The 20465-nt window shown below is 36.5% G+C and overlaps 1 protein-coding gene across 1 annotated transcript; it reads right to left on the bottom strand.

Annotated features, from left to right (window-relative positions):
* Positions 1 to 12845: 12845 nt before the first annotated feature.
* LOC104240708 (CBL-interacting serine/threonine-protein kinase 25-like) lies at positions 12846 to 14559 on the bottom strand. Its single transcript, XM_009795583.2, has one exon. It carries the CDS (start codon positions 14339 to 14341, stop codon positions 12992 to 12994), a length of 1350 nt encoding a protein of 449 aa, XP_009793885.1. The 5' UTR covers positions 14342 to 14559; the 3' UTR covers positions 12846 to 12991.
* Between the last annotated feature and the right edge of the window lie 5906 nt (positions 14560 to 20465).

Genomic DNA, 20465 nt, shown 5'->3' with positions numbered 1-20465 from the left:
ATTACCCGAATCTATTACTAGTTTTGGCATTTAATTGGTGATTTTAGTTAGGAAAATCTTGAAAACCCTCTTGGTTTAATTTGAAGATTTGAGGGTCGAGTTGATGTTGGATTTTAGTAAAATTGGTATTGTTGGACTCGTGGTTGGATGAAGTTTCATATTCCGTAATTTTGGTCGGGTTCCGAGACGTGGGCCCCATGGGTGAATTTTGAGTACAATTTCGGATTTTAATGGAAAATGTGGAATTTCATATGGAATTAATTCCTATAATTTTTATTAACTGAATCGAATTATTGTGGCTAGATTCGAGGCATTCGGAGGTCGATTTGAGAGACAAAGGCATCGCGAGCTAGAGGATTAGCCGGTTCGAGGTAAGTAATGATTGTAAATACTGTCCTGAGGGTTTGAAACCTCGGATTATACGTCGTTGTGTTACTTTGAGGTGACTTGCATGCTAGATGACAAGCGTGGGGTAGAGAACTGCTGGGGATTGTGACCTAGTCCATCCCGAACGAATATTTTAATGCGTATTTGATAGTTAATTGTTTGACATTGTTATATTTTTGGGTTGTATGCCATGTTGGGGCCTTGTGACGACTTGTTGAGACCCTTAGAGGCATTTTTACTATCTTTCCTCACTCAATTTATTTGAAAGCATATTCTTAATCATGTTTTACCTGTTTACTGCTCAAATCTGGTTTTATCACTATGTTCTTAAAATGTGAAAATTGTTTTGGGCTGAGTTCCCTGTTTTACTGAGATAGACCGAGGGTCTGATTGTGAGATTGATGACTGAGATAGACTGAGAGTCTGATGGTGAGGTTAATGACTGAGAGAGGCCGAGGGCCTAGTTGTGAGGATTATATATTTATGGATCGGGCTGCACGCTGCAGCGATACTTATATGGATTGGGTTGCGCGCCGCAAATATAGCGCTTGGGCTGTAAGAGCCCCTTCGAAGTCTGCACACCCCTAGTGAGCGCAGTCGACTATTTATATGGATCGGGCTGTGCGCCACAGCGATGCATGGATCGGGCTGCACGTCGCAACGATTACTTTGATTCCAGTTATTGTAAGAGATATACGGATCGGGCTGCACGCCGCAACAGTTACTATATGGTACCAATTGAGCGTGAATGCTGAGTGCGAGTACTGATTGGTAAGAGTTGAGTCACGAGTGACAAAGAGGCTAGCCCGAGGGGCGATAGATATATACATGCATATGAGTGATGTTTTTGCCTGAGAGGCCTGTTTATGGACTTATTGATTTCACTCCTCTTTAAAGTAAATTTCTATCGAATATGTTGATTTATCGACTGTTTTCACTCATCTTTATATTGAGCCTCTGTCGGAAAGTTGAACAAATGTTTTAAAACAACTTTTATTTAAACTGGGGTTTATGAGATGTTTAGAAATTAATCACTGATTTGGCATTGGTTATTTCCACTGAGATTTTTAAGTTATGAAGTGTTTATGATTACTGTTTTGCCCGAGGGGCTGTTTTACAAACTATATTTTTCCCGAGGGGCCGATTATGGCTTTAATCTCTATTATTATCTTAAATGGTATTGAACCCCTACCGAAACTGCTGGAAAATATTTCAAAATGATTTTTACTAAAAGCTGGATTTTAAAAGGGAAGATTGACTCGTATTATGATTTGAAGGCCTGTTGTGTTTATTGAGCCTAACGTGAATGTGGATTCATTGTTTCCTACTACTCAGCCTTTATTTACTCTTATTACTTACTGGGTTGGAGTACTCACATTACTCCCTGCACCTCGTGTGCAGATTCAGGTATATCAGAACCCGGTAGCGGGTGTTATAGCTCAGCCGCGGAGTCATCAGAGTTAGCAAGGTGGCTATATGACATTCGCAGCATTGCTTCCTTCCCCTCATTATTGTTAATGTATTTAGTACATTTTTAGACTTTTGTTGTATTCAGACCTTGATAGTTGCTCATGACTAGTGACACCCCGATGTCGGGCTAGTATTTTATTCCGCACTGTTATTCCAGGATTTTATTATGAAATATTGTTTAATTTAAAGACTTAAAAATGACTCTTAATACTCAAAGGGTTAAGGTGAGTGTTGTGTCGGCTGGCCTTGTCTTCACGAGAGGCGCCATCACGACCGGGCCGGTTTGGGGTCGTGACAATTTCCTGATGTTTTCCCTTCAGACCTGCCGGGTATGCCACCCGACAGGGATATTGTCTTTTGCATTGATTTGTCTTCGGGTACTCAGCCCATTTCTATCCCGCCGTATCGTATGGCCCTGCCGGAGTTGAAAGAGTTGAAGGAATAGTTGCAAGACTTGCTTGAGAAGGGTTTCACTAGACCCATGGGGTGCGCCAGTGTTGTTTGTCAAGAAAAAAGACGAATCGATGAGGATGTGTATTGATTACCGGCAGTTGAACAATGTTACGATCAAGAATAAGTATCCTTTGCCTAGGATTAATGATTTGTTTGATCAGCTTCAGGGTGCCAAGGTATTTTCAAGGATTGACTTGAGATCTGGCTACTATCAGTTGAAGATTAGGGCATCCGATGTCCCTAAGACAGCTTTTCGCACTCGGTACGGTCATTATGAGTTCTTGGTTATGTCGTTCGGGTTGACAAATGCCCCAGCAACTTTTATGGATTTGATGAACCAGGTGTTCAGACCTTTTTTGGATTCGTTTGTGATAGTCTTCATTGAGGATATTTTGATATATTCCCGCAGCTGGGAGGAGCACGAGCAGCATCTTAGAGTGGTTCTTCACACCTTGAGGGATAGTCAGTTATATGCTAAGTTCTCGAAGTGTGAGTTTGGGTTGAGTTTAGTTGCATTTCTAGGTCATGTTGTATCAACAAAGGGTATTCAGGTTGATCCGAAGAAGATTGAGGCAGTCAATAACTGGCCTAGACTAGCATCAGCTACAGAGATTCGGAGTTTCTTGGGATTGGCAGGTTACTATCGCCGGTTTGTGGAGGGGTTTTCATATATCGCAGCCCCGATGACCAGGTTGACCTAGAAGGGTGCCCAGTTCAGATGGTCGGACGAGTGTGAGGCGAGCTTTCAGAAGCTCAAGACAGCTCTGACTACGGTACCAGTGTTGGTTTTGCCCACAGGTTCAGGGCCTTATACAGTTTATTGTGATGCTTCTCGTATTGGGCTTGGTGCAGTGTTGATGCAGGATGGCAAGGTCATTGCCTATGCTTCGCGGCAATTAAAGATTCATGAGAAGAACTATCTAGTTCATGATTTAAAGTTGGCAGCCATAGTTCACGCATTGAAGATTTGGAGGCATTACCTGTATGGCGTGGCATATGAGGTGTTCATGGATCACAAGAGTGTTCAGTATTTGTTCAAGCAAAAAGAGCTGAATTTGAGGCAGAGGAGGTGATTGGAGTTGTTGAAGGATTATGATATCACTATCTTATATCATCCGGGAAAGGCCAATGTGGTGGCCGATGCCTTGAGTAGGAAGTCAGCCAGTATAGGCAGCCTTGCTTATATTTCGGTCGGTGAGAGGCCGCTTGCTTTGGATGTTTAGGCCTTCGCCAATTGGTTCGTGAGGTTGGATATTTCTGATCCTAGTCGGGTGTTAGCTTGCACGGTTGTTCGTTCTTCTTTATTGGAGCGTATCCGTGATCGGCAGTATGATGATCCCCATTTGTGTGTCCTTAGAGACACGGTGCAGCGCGGAGGAGCCAAGCAGGTTACCCTAGATGATGATAGAGTTTTGAGATTGCAGGGTCGAGTGTGTGTGCCAAATGTGAATGAGCTTCGGGAATTGATTTTAGAGGATGCCCATAGCTCCCGGTACTCTATTCTTCTAGGCGCCGCAAAGATGTATTAGGATTTGCGGCAGCATTATTGATGGCGGAGAATGAAGAAGGATATTGTTGGATATGTGGCTCGATGTTTAAATTGTCAGCAGGTTAAGTACGAGCATAAGAGGCCTGGTGGTTTATTTCAGAGAATTGATCTTCCCGAGTGGAAGTGGGAGCGGATCACTATGGACTTTGTTTTTGGACTCCCACAGACTCGGAGGAAGTTCGACGCAGTATGGGTCATTGTTGATCGGTTGACCAAGTTAGCACATTTCATTCCGGTGGCAGTCTCCTATTCGTTTGAGAGGTTAGCTGAGATCTATATCCGAGAGATTGTTCGCCTTTATGGTGTACCTATGTCTATCATTTCGGACCGAGGTACGCAGTTTACCTTGCATTTCTGGAGAGCAGTTAAGCGAGAGTTGGGCACTCAGGTTGAGTTGAGTATAGCATTTCATCCTCAGACGGACGGGCAGTCCGAGCGGACTATTCAGATTTTGGAGGATATGCTCCGAGCCTGCGTCATCGATTTCGGAGGTTCGTGGGATCAATTCTTGCCTTTAGCAGAGTTTGCCTACAACAACAGCTATCGGTCGAGTATCCAGATGGCTCCTTATGAGGCTTTATATGGTAGGCGATGTCGATCTCCGGTTGGATGGTTTGAGCCGGGAGAGGCTCGGTTGTTGGGTACGGATCTGGTTCAGGAGGCCTTGGATAAGGTCAGGATTATTCAGGATAGGCTTCGTACAGCTCAGTCCAGGCAAAAGAGTTATGCAGACCGTAAGGTTCGAGATGTGGCTTTTATGGTCGGTGAGCGGATATTGCTCCAAGTGTCGCCTATGAAGGGCATGATGAGATTTGGGAAGAAGGGCAAGCTTAGCCCTAGATTTATTGGCCCGTTTGAGATTCTTGATCGAGTGGGAGAGGTGGCTTATAGACTTGCATTGTCACCGAGCTTATCAGCCGTGCATCCAGTGTTTCATGTTTCCATGCTCCAGAAATATCACAGCGATCTATCCCACGTGTTAGATTTCAGCACTGTCCAGTAGGACAAGGACTTGTCTTATGAGGAGGAGCCGGTAGCTATTCTAGACCGGCAGGTTCGTCAGTTTCGAAAAGTTTCCCTTTCTGTTCGTGTTCAGTGGAGAGGTCAGCCTCCTGAGGCATCGACCTGGGAGTCCGAGTCCGATATGCGGAGCCGTTATCCTCATCTTTTCCCCGACTCAGGTACTTCCTTCTTTTGTCCGTTCGAGGACGAACGGTTGTTTTAGAGGTGGAGAATGTGATGACCCAAAAGGTCATCACTTTTTTTAAACAAAATTTTCGTGTTCTGAGGCCTTGAAAACCTCAATTAGAGTCACTTCTATTTGTGTACGCAGTCCGGGCGCGTAGCCGGAAAACTTAAATATGAAATTCTGTGAAAAATAATAAGTTTTGATTATAAAATGAGCTAATTTGACTTCGTTCAACATTTTTGGGTAAACGGACTCGGACCCGTGATTTGACGGTCCCGGAGGGTCCGTAGGAAAATATGGGACTTGAGCGTATTCCCAGAATCGAATTCCGAGGTCCAAGCCCGAGGAATGAATTTTCAAAGGAAATTGTTTTCTAGAATTGTTTAAAGAAATTTAAAATGAATTTTGATTAGAACATGATGGTATCGGGCCCGTATTTTGGTTTTGGCACCCAGTACAGGTCTTATATATGATTTAAGATATTTCTGTGGAATTTGGTAAAAAACGAATGTCATATGACGTGATTCGGACTTAAATTGCAAAGTTTATGTTTAAAGAAGTTTTGAGAAAATTCATTTATCTCGAGATTTAATTTGATATTCATGATATTATTTTGATGATTTGATTACACGAATAGGTTCATATGATGTTTTTTGAGTAGTATGCACACTTGGTTTGGAGTTCCGAGGGCTCGGGTGAGTTTCAGGATGTTTTAGGCTTAAAACCAGAAGTTACAGGTCTCTGAACCCTCCAGTGCGGTCCGCGGTCGACCTTGTGCGGTGCGCGGTGAAGGCTGTGCGGCCGCGGTTGACTTTGTGCAATCCGCACAGGGCGCTGCTGTGCGGCCGCAGTCGACTTTGTGCGGTCCGCACTGGGGGTCTGAGAGGGGTATAAATAGACGGGATTTTCAGTCATTTTTCATTTTTCAAAACCCCAAAAACATTAGAGGCGATTTTTCAAACAACCTTTCTTCTCCAAATCAATTGTAAGTCATTTTTAACTAGTTTTCTTCAATCATTAACATCTTTTAACATGATTTCAACTTCAAATCAATAATTTTAATGGGAGAAATTGGGTGTTTTGGGTAGAACCTAGTTTTTTTTAAAAAAAAATGGGAATTTGGACCTCGATTTGGGGTCCGATTTAAAAACAAATCATATATTTGGGTTCGTGGGAGAATGGATAATCGGGTTTTGGTTCGAACCTCGGGTTTTGACCATGTGGGCCCGGGGGCGATTTTTGACTTTTTGGGTAAAACTTTGGAAAACTCATTTTCATGCATAGGGGTTGATTCATTTAGCGTTTATTGATGTAATTAAGTAATTTATGACTAGATACGAGCGAATTGGCGGTGGAATCAAGGGGTAAAGCTATAATTGAACCTTGATTGTGTTCGTGGCATCGAGGTAAGTGTTTGGTCTAACCTTAGCTTGAGGGATTAGGAGTTGTGTCCTATTTGCTATTTGTTTTTTGTCGAGTACGACGTATAGGCATGGTGACGAGTATCTATGCGTTGGTGTCAAGCATGACCGTGAGTCTTATCTTGTGATTTTCATGATCTCGTTGTATTATTCATGCCTTGGTGAAGATTTCTATTTGTTGTGTAAAGTTGTGGAAAGAATTGTGACCTATAAACATTGAGGAGCATTGGCTCCAGTTGTATAATGAATTGTGAAAGTATAAGTGATAATCGAAACTCTAGAGCATTGGCTCGAGTTGTGAAGTGAATTGTGAAGTAAAAGTGAGAAAGAGAAGAGATCATTATATTTCCCCCTTGCCGGGCTATTGTTGAGTTGAGGTTCCCTTGCATTGTGTTCTTAATTGATATTACGGACGCTTAGGTTGATGATTCTTCGTGTTAGGTGTTGAAACTAGTTGAGTTATAGTTGAAATAGTTAGATGTTGTAACAAGTTTGGTTATGGTTGTTTCTCCCTTGCCGGGACGTATATACTTGTATTGTTGAGTTCCCTTGCCGGAATAGTGTAGTCTATTGTTGATCCCTTGCCGGGACGGTTAATTATGATTATTGTTGACTGTATATATATGGATCGGGTTGCATGTCGCAACAGATATTATATTGGATCGGGTTGCACGCCGCAACAGTTATATATGTGGATCGGGTTGCGCGCTGCAACAGTTATATATCTGTAGCTCGGGTTGCATGCCGCAAGAATGTCAAATGATAAGGGATCGGGTTGCGCGCCACATCAGTATTGTTATTGTATTGATTGTAGACATCGAGTGTTCTTTCATATTTTATTAAGTTTCTGATAGAATTTATATGTTTTCCCGAAGCATGTTTTCCCCCTCCCTTGTTAAACTGTTATTACATGTTTATATTTCCGCTGTATATTATATAACTGCACAGGTTTATCTGGAATCTGTTCCTAGCCTCGTCACTACCTCGTCGGGGTTAGGCCAGACACTTACCAGCACATGGGGTCGGTTATGCTGATGCTACACTCTGCACTTATGTGCAGACACAGGAGCAGCGCTTGGTCAGCAGCATTAGTGGAGCTAGCCTTCAGTCCACCGAGATACCGAGGTAGCCTTGCAGGCGTCCGCAGGCCCGGTGTCTCCTCTATCTTTTATTATGTTCTGTATCTCTTGTATCCGAAACAGACAGTGCTTCTTTCTTTCAAACAGTTGTGTGTCGTGATCTTAGTAGTCCGTGGATATTGTGACATCAGTTTCTGGGTAGAGGCATGTGTTGACTTTCGAAACATTTTGGTTTTATATTTATTTAAGACTTCCGCTTAAATCTCATATTCCGTTGTCATTTAGATGTTTATCACTTGTTAATGTAAGCTGTAAAAAGGATTAAAACAAAAGAGTTAAAGATTTCTAAGTTCGTGACTTGCCTAGCTTCTACGAGTAGGCGCCATCATGACTCTCGAGGATGGGAATTTCGGATCGTGACACGTAAAATCAAGATTACACAAAGAACAACATTTTCTGTTGATCAACGTTAAATGTTATGGGCAAAAGCTTCGGTTACTTTTGGAGTCAAACACTATTATTTATATAAGAAAATCAGTAAATTCATAAACCACTTGATTAAAAATAGTGGAACACTCATGATTTAATAATCCTGGACCCTTCACTTACTAAAAAGCTCCTAAATCTCATTTCTTCTCTGTTATTGAGTATGGACCAACAAAAAGAATTATGGTTAGAATGGCTAAATAACCATAATTCTTTTTGGTTCTAAGCATTCTTTTTTGTTTCACAGTGCATAATGCCAATACACATCATGTCAACGAGGTGATACTCTACTTAAGTCAACATTATGAAGTTAGTATGCCGAGCTTAGTCTTAAATCTTAATCAAATCAGGCTTTAATAGTACAGTCAAACCTCTCTATAACAACTTTGTTTGTTCCAGATATTTTTGGATGTTATGGCGAATTGTTGTTACAGAAAACATATATTATAACAGAACATAAAATTTGATTTCGAAAAAACTTGAATTTTATATATAGTAAAGTGTTGTTATATAAAGATGTTGTTATAGAGAGGTCTGACTGTAGTAGTAATTTTCTCAATTAATAATTAATGTAAATGATGTTTTGCTTAAAGTATATATATTTGTATGTATATTGCCTCATATCTTACTTTTGTTTCGTGGATTTAGGATGTGAAATATGTTGATTTATGTTAATTTGATATGTTTTTATGTGTAGGAATGATCCGGGAGCAATCGGGAGCGGAATATGCAAAATTAGAGCCAAAACGGACAAAAACAGGAAAGCTGAATATTTCAGTGCCACAGGTGGCGCCTAGACCTACCTGTGGCGCTAGAAACATAATGTAAAATTTTACGGCGCCGTGGAGGGCGCCGTAGAGGGTGCCTGGCGCTAGCCAGGGCGCCAGTAACGTGAAGTTTCTCCAGTTTCGCCCGGGACACGGTTATTTCGGCCCAAGACCTACCCAACACGTATAAAAGCAAGACTAAACATATTTTTGAGGAGGAAGACACCACTTTGGAGGAAAAACACACACTGGATCGTTAGGAAGCGGAGAATTCTCAGTTTTCTTCATCTTTTTCTAGTATTTCCATTTGATTCAACACTTATGCAATTGTTTGATTACATCATGAGTGGCTAAACACCCATTGTTCTGGTGTTGTGATTTAGCAATGAATATTGTTGTTTAACGTTGATTTAACCTTGATTATAATTCACTAATATATGGTTGTTTCTTCAATTCTGTGATTAATTGCTTAGTTGTCTGGCCAGCAGTTATGTTCTATTTACTATCTATGCTATGCTTGAGAAAGCCGTGTTTAGATTAGAGAAGAATTGAAGAGAGCATGATCTAAACCCTGGGGGGGGGGGAGCGGATTTGCAGTTAGGATAGGAATATACCTAATCATCTTGCTTGGTTACTATACATGAATTATTAATGTGTTCTTGTTAATTCTAATTCCATAGGAATATATGCGTTAGATTAGCTTGAATAGGCGAGTTGTACTTCGGGAGAAGGCTACGAGCAATATTAACCCTGTCAACTAATAAATCGGATAAATTAATTAGACGATTTAAGTGGAAAACTCAACGGGATTGTTAACTAACCCATAGCTCTAGAATATTCACTCACATTGAATTCGTCTCTATAATTCGCCATCTTATTTTCTTTAATTTCTTAGTTTGTTACTTTAGATTAGTTTTAGCTAAATATTCATACTTTAGGATTTGCTTGAATAAATTAATTGTCTTAGTTTAATTTAGTAGATAGTTAATCATAAATCCCTGTGAATACGATATTTGGACTTATAATCCTATATTACTTGTCAACCACATATATTTGCGTGTGCGTTTGGGAGCATAAGTAAGTGCTAATTTCTTCCTCACTGTCATGTCTGTGTTTCGTTTCTTAATCAACATAAGAATATTATTATTGTTTGCACTTCAAAATTAGTCTGTCATATTCAAAAGATGGGCCGATGATAAGCAATCAACCAGCAGGCAATTCACTTGACTAATGGTTGACACAAGTTATATTCTTGCCTTTTGGGTCATCTATCGAGACCCTTTCAAGTTTTATCTCCAGTCTCCACATCCTCACTACGAGCAGGGATAAAGAGCTTTACATGATATGAAAAGGTTCAATTGAGAGAACTGAAGTATCGTATTTCTTGAACGCAGAATAATGTGAACCTCCTTGTGATTTACTTGATTGTCAAAAGGAATAAGTTTATCTGGCCACTTGAGAGCAAAAGACAAGTGATGTGCATGTAGGTAAAAAAAAGATTATAATATCATGTAAATTATTAAATTCTCTTAATAAAAGAAAACTTAAAGCATAGTGGTAAAGATTACTCAAAAAATTGTTTTAGATTGTAGGCTTAGATCGAAGTAGTGGGACTGTATGATTTTTGAATTCCATTTATTAAAATTCTTAGCTCAACCAATCATAGTGAGACAACTAGTTGATGATAAAGTGGCTTATGTATGGAAGAGACATTGTCCAACCAACTGCTGCCTAAGCATAAAAGCAACAACAAAAGAAACAAGCAATATATATATATATATATATATATATATATATATATATGCATTGCATTAGGTACAATCATATATACAAACTGATGTTACAGAAAACATATTATCTCTACTTATGCATTGCCATATGTTAGCCTTTATTTGGATGTAATTGTGGCGTTTATTTTGTTTTTTTCTCTTTCTATAGCAATCAGTCGAGCAACATCATGGTTGCATAGGCTTTGTTACATTCCTCTTTGGAATTATCTGAATAAAGGTCACCTTTTTAGATTTGTTTTAATATTTGACGATATGAAAACTCAATTTAGACAGAAATGACTTCGAATTTTCAATTTCATGACCACGTAATTATTTGAATTGCACTTTTAAAACTGAACTCTAGCGGATGTAATGGTAAGAGCTACAGTCGTACAGGTAGAGTTATTACACAAATCTCCGAAAATTTAATTTTGTGTCTCGTACAACTAACACTAGTTGTATGACCCAACTTTTTCGTTTCACAATTTTGTAGACCCAAATTTCTGTGGAGCCAGAAGTGTAAGATTGAGGTTCACAAATTTGTAAGACAAAAATGAGCCTCATGCAAAATATAAGTAGGATGAGACACACTACACAAATCTCTATCTTATCAGAGTTCGACAATTTGACTTTTCCTTTCGGCAGATATCTAGAGTATCTTTTTAACTTTTATACATGAATAGTTTATTGAACATTTAATATTAAATTTTATAAAAAATATACTCCCTCCATTTTAATTTAGATGAAACTATTCTCTTTTTAATGCGTGTCAAAAAAAATGATTACTTTTCAAATAATTTACCTTTATGCAATAATTCATAGCCACACAAAATATATGTGTCTTATTTTACACCATAAGTTTAAAAGTCTTCTCTTTTGAACTCAATAATTTCTTTAACTCAGTGCATAATCAAATAAATTCACATAAATTGAAACGGGGGAATAGTAAAGTGTTAGACTTAGGCCAAGCTTCTCCAACCCTAGAAGCACTTTTTGTTCCAAAAAAAATATTTTTTTTCCAAAGTTGAAGTGTTTGGCAAAACTTTTGGAAGAAAAAAAAAAATACTTTTGAGCAGAAATAGAAAAAAATAGCTTCTCTCCAAAACACTTCTTTGAAAAACACTTTAGAAAAAAATACACTTAGAAACAGTTAAAAGTTTGATCAAACACTAATTAATGCTCAAAACATAAACTGCTTCTCACCGAAATAATTTTGAGAAAAGTAATTCTCAAAATACGCAGATTTTTAGCTATCTCTTGTGCCAAGGCATTGAGGTAAATCTGCACAGAAAACAGGAAATGATTGCAAGGAGTTGAGTACCATGAACTGAAGAAATTTCCTCCCTCCAGCAATAGTAAATCAGTTGGTCAGTTAAATGTTCCCTGTACGTAACCCAACAAGAATTTTCTTGATCCTATGCAGAGGACTACACTACACAAGCGTGCACAACAACTCAATTCACATTGACCCACAGACACAGTGGACCATATTTTGGTACAGTAACAGCCATTAACCAACTGCCCTTTGATTCGACTCCACGACAACTAGTTCACCACCACATATGCTCGTCTAGATAATATGTACTCTACAAACTATCACAAAGTACAAGCAGGTGTCAGCTGCAGCCCATGGCCGTTTCCATTATTCAGAATCAAGATCACATAAACCCCACAAAATTTCCTCCGCCAAAATACTTCTAAACTATGAGCAGACTTCTCCGGTATATCAAAGAATCTAACTCATTCATACACATATTGAAAAGAAAAAAACGAAAATAGTATCATTAAAAAATACCATCGAATTACAGACTGATTTAGGACGGATTTTGTGGATTCAATAGTAACTATTTGAGTATGATGGGGCACCAAAGTAAAAATAAAATAAAATATGCATAGGATCCAGGATTCAAACCTAGGTCATAAGTGAAGAAGGCACTTGAGCACTTCTACAAACCAATGCAAATCCAGGCTTTAGGATTTTAGGGGGCCTCGTAAAATATTTAATGGGTCCTCACTATATATATATAGTATTTTTATCGAGTCTAACGGTTCAAGAGCCCCCATAGGTCTGCCACTGCGCACATATGAAACAAATAGAATGTATAATTTATATGTATGTATGATCTTATACATATAATGAAATCATACTTGTATTGAATCCACTAACTTTAGAATTTGGATTCGCCTCAGCGCTAACTGAAATAGTTTTCACATCCTCCAATTAGATTAAAATACTAACTACTATAGAACTTACAAAGTATTTACACATCACTGATGAAAGAAAGTGCAATTCACCATTATAGTATTAAACAAAATTGGCTGAACTTGGATAAAGTAAAATGCTATAGTTATGGTTGTGTTTGGTACATATAACTCCAACAAAAACCTATAATTTACAATGGAGTAAAGTAGCATTGCAGTTTAGTCTCTGCCATCATTCTCACCTTGCCATGTCCAAACAATGTCTTTGAGAGAAGGCCGTATATCTTCCTCACACAATTTCTTATACTCAAAAGTGTCTCCAGCAGATTTAGAGAATTCAACAACAGCCACTTCTGGTGCAACTTCAAACACTTCTGCCATTACTGATAATTTACCTTTTCGCCCCTCGGATGTTCCTTGCATTTTCACCTTGAATTCCTTAGCAGATTCAATCTTAAAATTCATTTTCTTGGCTAAAGATTCTAACTTTGACATGATTGTTGAAGCTGAGGATTTAGATGTGAACATTGAACCAGATTTCCTCTTACTTTCAAAAAGACTTGACAAATCAAATCCTGAAGACATTGCTGATATAAATTCAAATGCATTATAAAAAGGTGGACCTGATTTTGACCTATTTCCCAAGTCTATCTGCTCTGTGCTACCATTTTTCTTATCACCATTTTCTTCACTTGAAAAAGAATTTGATCTACTAAAATCTTTTAATATCCAAGGAACTCTCATTATAGCAGAAATTGAAATTCTTTTTTCTGGATCAGCCACTAAAAGCTTTGAAATTAGCTTCTTTGCTTCAGGAGAAAACCAAGGTGGAAACTCATACTCAGCTTTAAAAACTTTCCTATACATTTTCATCATATTTTCATGTTGAAATGGTAAAAAACCAGCTAAAAGAACATATAAAATTACCCCACAAGACCAAATATCTGATTTTGCTCCATCATATCCTTTTTTCCTTAGAACTTCAGGTGCAACATAAGCTGGAGTTCCACACTGTGTATGTAACAAACCATCATTCCTTAATTGCTCCGATAAAGCTGAAAGCCCAAAATCTGAAACCTTTAAATTCTCATTTTCGTCGAGAAGCAAATTTTCAGGCTTCAAATCACGATGAAATACACCACGGCTATGGCAAAAATCAACAGCACTTATTAATTGCTGAAAATATTTTCTTGCTACATCTTCCTTAAGTTTCCCTATAGCAACCTTAGCGAAAAGCTCACCACCTTTAACATATTCCATAACAACAAAGATTTTTTGCTTTGTAGCCATAACTTCTTTGAGTTCAACTATGTTAGGATGTCGAACTAATCTCATGATTGAAATTTCTCGAATGATTTGCTCCATTAAACCTTCTCTTTTAACATGGTCTTTGTTGATTACTTTAATAGCAACACTCTCTGAGGTTTTGATATTTCTGCCATAATAAACCTTTGCAAATGTTCCTTGACCTAAAAGCCTACCCATCTCGTATTTTCCGAATATGATGTTTCTCGTACCGTCCATCATATGGTCGGTTTCTTGGTTTGATTGATTCATTGGGTCTTTCATAAAGTAGAAGAAGGTTAGAGAGAAATGATTTTGTAGTGAAAAGCAGATGCAAGAACTGAGGTTTATAATTATGGGATATTTATTTTAAAAGGGTACTATACAGAATATTCGTATAGTCAATTCTAAACAGGGTAAAGAAAACGCAAGGTGTAAAGGAGACATGGGTGAGATGGTGGAGATGTCGACGGGATTTAGGAATTTTGGGATTTAGCTTAGGATTGCAATAATGTTGTGGAGGAAGAAGAGACTGATAGGGGGGGGGGGTTAGGTGGGGGAGGGGTTAAGTGGGGGTGGGGACAATAGGGAAGCAGTGGGCTGTTCGATAGTTATTGGAGGACATGGTTTGGGCAAGAATGGAAGGAGCGGCAAAAGCCCATAGAAATATCTATGATTAATTATAGTATAATGTTATTTTGAAAATAATTGCAATCATAACTCGCGACAAATTAAGAAAATAAATCGAACCATTCAATTCAATTATATTCTCTCCGTTCACTTTTGCTTGTCCAATAATCTAAATATAGATTTTTACTTTTAATTGTCATAATTTTTATTTTCCTATTGTACCCACAATATTAATTATTTATTTTAAATTATTTTTTCAAATTCATTAAAAATATGCATCAATTAATATGAGTATTATGGTAAATTATGCAATTCTTTTATTATTTCTTAAGATGTGTGCAAAGTCCATAATGGACAAGTAAAAGTGAACGGAAGGAGTATATCGTTTACTCCCTCTTCCATTTTAATTATCGTGTTTCTCTTTTTATTAATACCCTTATTTAATACTCTTCACATGTAAGTTTTTTTGGGCTATATAGTCATTTTTTACTTTCAAGAATATTTAATACTACGGGCCAAATTAAAAAAAAAAGTAATTAATTATACCCTAATTTTTTAAAATGATAACTATTTTAGATCAGATTATTTAGTAACTACGATAATTAATATGAACGGGAGGAGGTAATTATTAAAGAAGCTTCCTTATCGTACTATTATCCCTTTTTTTTTTGTTCGACAAATTAAGAAAAATATCCAGACCATTCAATTATTATCATTCAATTATTATCATTCAATTATCAAGAAGCTTTCATAGTATTATCCTTTGTATTATTAAGAAAAGAAAAGAAAATGTGTGTGGTAACGCAAGTCAAACCAAATTTATCTTAGATAATTTAATATATAAATCAAACCTAAGAACCCTCTAGATGTGTCTGGTAACGCAAGTTAATATAATATAATATAATATAATATAATATGTTTTTTAAGAACATATAGTACAAAATTTTCAATAGTTTCTACCCAATTATACGGTCGTTCAACCATTAAGAAATCAATGTTATACTTTAATTTTTAGCCGTTCCAATAATTAAATGAGACAAATTTTAAACTTCATAATTCATATGTAGTACACTCCGTGTCTTTAATTTGTACCCATTGTATTGATTAACGGTCCTAGTCTTAGTTTTAACTAGTGCCCAAACCCTGAGGGGTGTAGCGAGATGATAAAACCACCCTCAAGGTCCCAGGTTTGAGCTTCCCCCAGGGCCACTGAAGGCATTGAAAAATGGTCGTGCACCCAGGGCCCTGTGAAATAGTCGGGCCCGCATGCGGGCACCGGACAGCACAGTTAAAAAAAAAAAAATTAGTGCCCATTTGTATTGATTGATTTTAATTCTATGATAATTTAAAATCTATCCGAAATAGCCGCAATAACAATTAATGTTAATAAGAACTGCAAATCATGTACACAAACCAAAATTTGTGTTTAACAGGAATGCATTTTAAGAGATTTCAAACTTAGGGGCGGATATATTGAGGTTCAACGGGGGTGACACGCCACCCGCAAGCTTCGGTAAAATTTTTATGTATATATGTACAATAATTTTATAGTGTTTTAGCTTGCTGCATCAAATAGACAACAATTTGATTACACTTATGAAAGTACGCTAAACTACACTTCACTGCTTTCTTTCTTTTTCTTTGTTTAATTTTAATTTCAGTTAATCAAGGACTCCTTCATATTTATTAGTAGGAGCATCATTGTATCAGGTAGTTCATGATTCTTCGTTATTATCAATTCATAATATTCTTTTCGAATTAATATATATATTAGAAATTGTGTTATATAATTTAAGAGGGTGTTTGGTTAAACTTATAAGCTAGTTAAACTGGCTTATGACCACCTTTTGACTTATCTACACGTTTGCTAAATACCCAAAGTATTTATAAGTCAAGTGCTTATAAGCTAAAATCATCCATAAGTCATAAGTTGGTCACCCCCAACTTATGAATTTTTAGCTTATAAGCACTTTTAGTTTGACCAAGGCTTTTTACTAATTTTTCCTTAATAAATTTTTCTAATTCACAAAATATTTTTTCCAAAATAATTTTCTAACTTTCTTTTCATTCCATATTCATTGTTCATCTTTTTCTTTACAAAGAAACTTTTTAATTTATAATCTTTTTTAAAGTTTCTAAGGATATTTTAGTCATTTTAATAAAAGAACAACTTATCGGCACTTTTCTACCAAACACATCAACTGCTTATTATCAGTTTCAGCACGTCTATCCAAACACGTAAATACTTATTTAAAAAATTAGTTTCAAAACTTAAAATGCTTTTCAGCACTTCAAGCTTATCAGCGATCTACAATCAGCTAATCCAAACAAACTCTAAATAAGAAAATAGTTTATATAAGCTTGTTGGAACTTAAAGTCCTAACTTTCTATTCAAAAATAAATAAATAATAATAACCATACTTTTAGTTAATCTTAAAGTTCAAGATATTTTTAAAAAAAGTTGATGATAATTTTATTCAATATGAATGTAGCACCGCAACATCTAAATCCTAGTTATGTTCAAAGTCCCTTGGAAACTAAATCTCAACTAATTGGATTATTATAAAATTATACTAGCTGAAAGCGCCTTTCGAAACTGAAAATACAAGAATAGACTAATTTTTTGCTTAGGAATTAAGGAAATAAAATAGGAATAGGAACCTTTATTATGAGAAATCTATGAAAGTTTTAATTATTTGAATTAGTTATGATACATTAGTCAACTCTACATTTTACAGTTTTGATTAATATTGATTTTTGACTCAATATTATTGTACAAAAATAGAGAGTAATAAACTGTATTGTAGTCTGTAGATCATCTCCGTGACTGTCAATGGGCTTCATAACCCCAACGGGTCGCGGGCTTGGCCACCCGCATACTAGCCCATAAATCCTTTTGGGTTCAGTGCAAATCCCGCTTGACTGGGATTACGGGTGTCAAGAGACTCAAGACAAATGGTATTATTATTCTGCTAAAACTTCCTATAGCAAATTATTACACCCTAAAATAATTTCAAAATATTATTGCGTATAGATATCTTTTATATTTTATAGCAAAATAATATTTATTTTATATCCTACTTTTTTTTTTCTCTCTTTCAATTGAACCGCGGTCTTTCTCTCTCACAGCAAGATTTTAGGAGTAAATTTCTCAGAATGAATACACCATGATTTTGCTCCTAAAAATTGTGGTTCATTGCTAATTGGTAAAGCTTTTCGCCGGTTATTTCTTTCTACTTCGCAATTCTTCTTTTTCTCTCTACTATCCTTTTCAGTTTTCGCCATTGTTACGTTTTTAGGAAGAAACTTTAATTTTCTGTCTTTAATGGTTGATTCAAGAACTCCTAAGCGGGTTACACGAGGTATACCCACTAAAGCCCTCAATTTTGGTGGGCCATTTTTCGATTTGCAATTCACTCAAGAGGAAGTTGTATTTGCCGGTTCTGCAGCAACCACTGAAGTCGAGAGACGAACCAAACTATGTAATGACCCTATGAAACAAGTTGAAGATGCGAAATTCTCGAAAAGAGCCACAATTGTTGATGTTTCTACGGTTTTGGTACACAATATAAATGCTAAAAAGATAAGAAAAATTAGCGATGTTGATTCGGGGAGCAAGGAAAAACAGGTCGTCAAAGGAAGTAGCTCGAATACTTTTGTATATTCCTATTATAACATGTCTGTTGTTTAATATACATGTATTTATGTTTGTTGGTCCTCATCAGGGGCGGACCCACGTGGAGTCAAGTGGGTTCATATGAACCCGCTTCATCGAAAAATAACACTGTATATATAGGTATATTTTTGCTGTTTTCAGACAAGTAAAGGTATAAATATAATTTTGAACCCACTTGAAACAAGTAAAATGCCTAGCCTGTTGGTCCTGAGTTCAAAACCAGCTATTCACATATGACCTCTAATGTTTTTTTTTGAACCCGCTTGATAAAAATCCTGGGTCCGCCACTGGTCCTCGTACACTTAATTTAGTTCGCACATAATTTGCCTTTTTGTATTTAGCTGTATTTATATGTTTTTGAATTTGAAAAACAACAATTTTAAATACACTAACAATACTATATCAATATTGATTCAAGCTTGCATTCATGTATATTGTGTATTTCATAATATGTATCAACACCCTGAAACCTATGTCGTTGTGTATTTGCATACATGTACATTGTGTATTTCGTAATCTGTCTTTTACATGTATTTATATATATATATATATATATATATATATATACACATATATATACACACATAATTTTTTATTTTTTTTATACATTATACATTTGGAGATATCTGGGTGTTAGCCCCCATACAATGAATTTAGTTCGTACAAGATTTTTTTGGGTTGTGTATATAGTTGTATTTATTGAATTCAGAAAATAACTATTTTGAATACACTAACAGTTCTATATCAACTAAACTCATAATTCAAGCTTTGTATCTTGTTCCTAGTGTATTTTAAATACTATACAAATAATGTATTGAAATATATTTGTATTTATCTGTATTTGAAGGCAGAAATCACATATTTTCAATACACTGAAAGTACTGTAACCTCCCAGTTATATTTATCTGTATTTCAAGCACCGTCAAAGATTGTTACGGAAATCACATAATCAGATACATATGTAAAAATAGTGATTCAATAGTTTTATGTTTTCTAGATTGTATTTCAACTTATGACTGAATTTTTTATTATTTTTCGCAACTTTTGTTCTGAATACATGAATGTATTTTGTTGGATTTCAGAAAAGTTGATTCCAAAATCTACATCTATATTCATTTCACTTTCTTATTTTATTCTATATATTGATTATATTGAACTTTTGAAATGTTTTGTATACAGCCAGTGTGTTCAGGCTATATGTAACACACACATACACTAACAATATTGTATCAATTTTCTCATGATTCAAGCCTATATTTTATCTTTACTGTATTTTAAATACTCAGAAAATAATGTATTCATATGTAGTTGTATTTATCTGTATTTTGAAGTCCCGTAACAACTTGTTTTGAATACAATGAATGTATTGTAATCACCTAGTTGTATTTAACAACATCTGTAAATGCCTAAGTTTTGCCCCATCTTTTTCTTCTACATTATATATATATATATATATATATATATATATATATATATATATATATATATATATATATATATATATATGTGTGTGTGTGTGTGTGTGTGTGTTCTTATTTGTGTATGTATAGGTTTTAAGAGTTGATTAATAGTTTGATAAATGGGGTAAGGTTGGACTAGTGTATTTTAATTAAAATTGAGCCAAAATTTGAGTCCATTTCGGCCATACCCGGTCCATTAGGTGGTTGGCCAAGAAAGAGCTCCAAAACGACGTAGTTTTGTCTTGAAACTACGTCGTTTCACTTAGTAACTCAGAGATCAATCTCATCCATCCATGATCTTTGATCTATTGGCCCTCATTTGTCCCACCAAGAGGTATATAAGCTCTCTAAAATCAGAAAAATTGGCCATTTCTCCTATAACCCCAAAACCTTAAGACCCTAGTTTCTCCCTCTTCACTCTTCTTCTTCTCCGCCGCCACTGGCAATCCCCCACGGCGGCGGCGGCGTCCTCCGACGGCCAAACGCCCTCCATCCAACATCATCCTCTTCTCCTCTTCTTTCTTTACACAAATGCAAGCCTCGTATCCTCCAAAACTCCACCAATCTCCATAAATCTAAGAAAATCCGAAACCCTAGCCGCAACTTTTTCCATAAATTCGAGAATATTGAGCCCTTTTCTCCA

This window comes from Nicotiana sylvestris, chromosome 6, assembly GCF_000393655.2.
Source record: "Nicotiana sylvestris chromosome 6, ASM39365v2, whole genome shotgun sequence".
NCBI lineage: Eukaryota > Viridiplantae > Streptophyta > Magnoliopsida > Solanales > Solanaceae > Nicotiana > Nicotiana sylvestris.
Note: the sequence above shows the minus strand (reverse complement) of the source record. Positions and strands in the feature narration are given on the sequence as shown.

Excerpts from the sequence above, each read along its gene's own strand:
- LOC104240708 (XM_009795583.2), bottom strand. The coding sequence starts at position 14,341 with ATGAAAGACCCAATGAATCAATCAAACCAAGAAACCGACCATATGATG.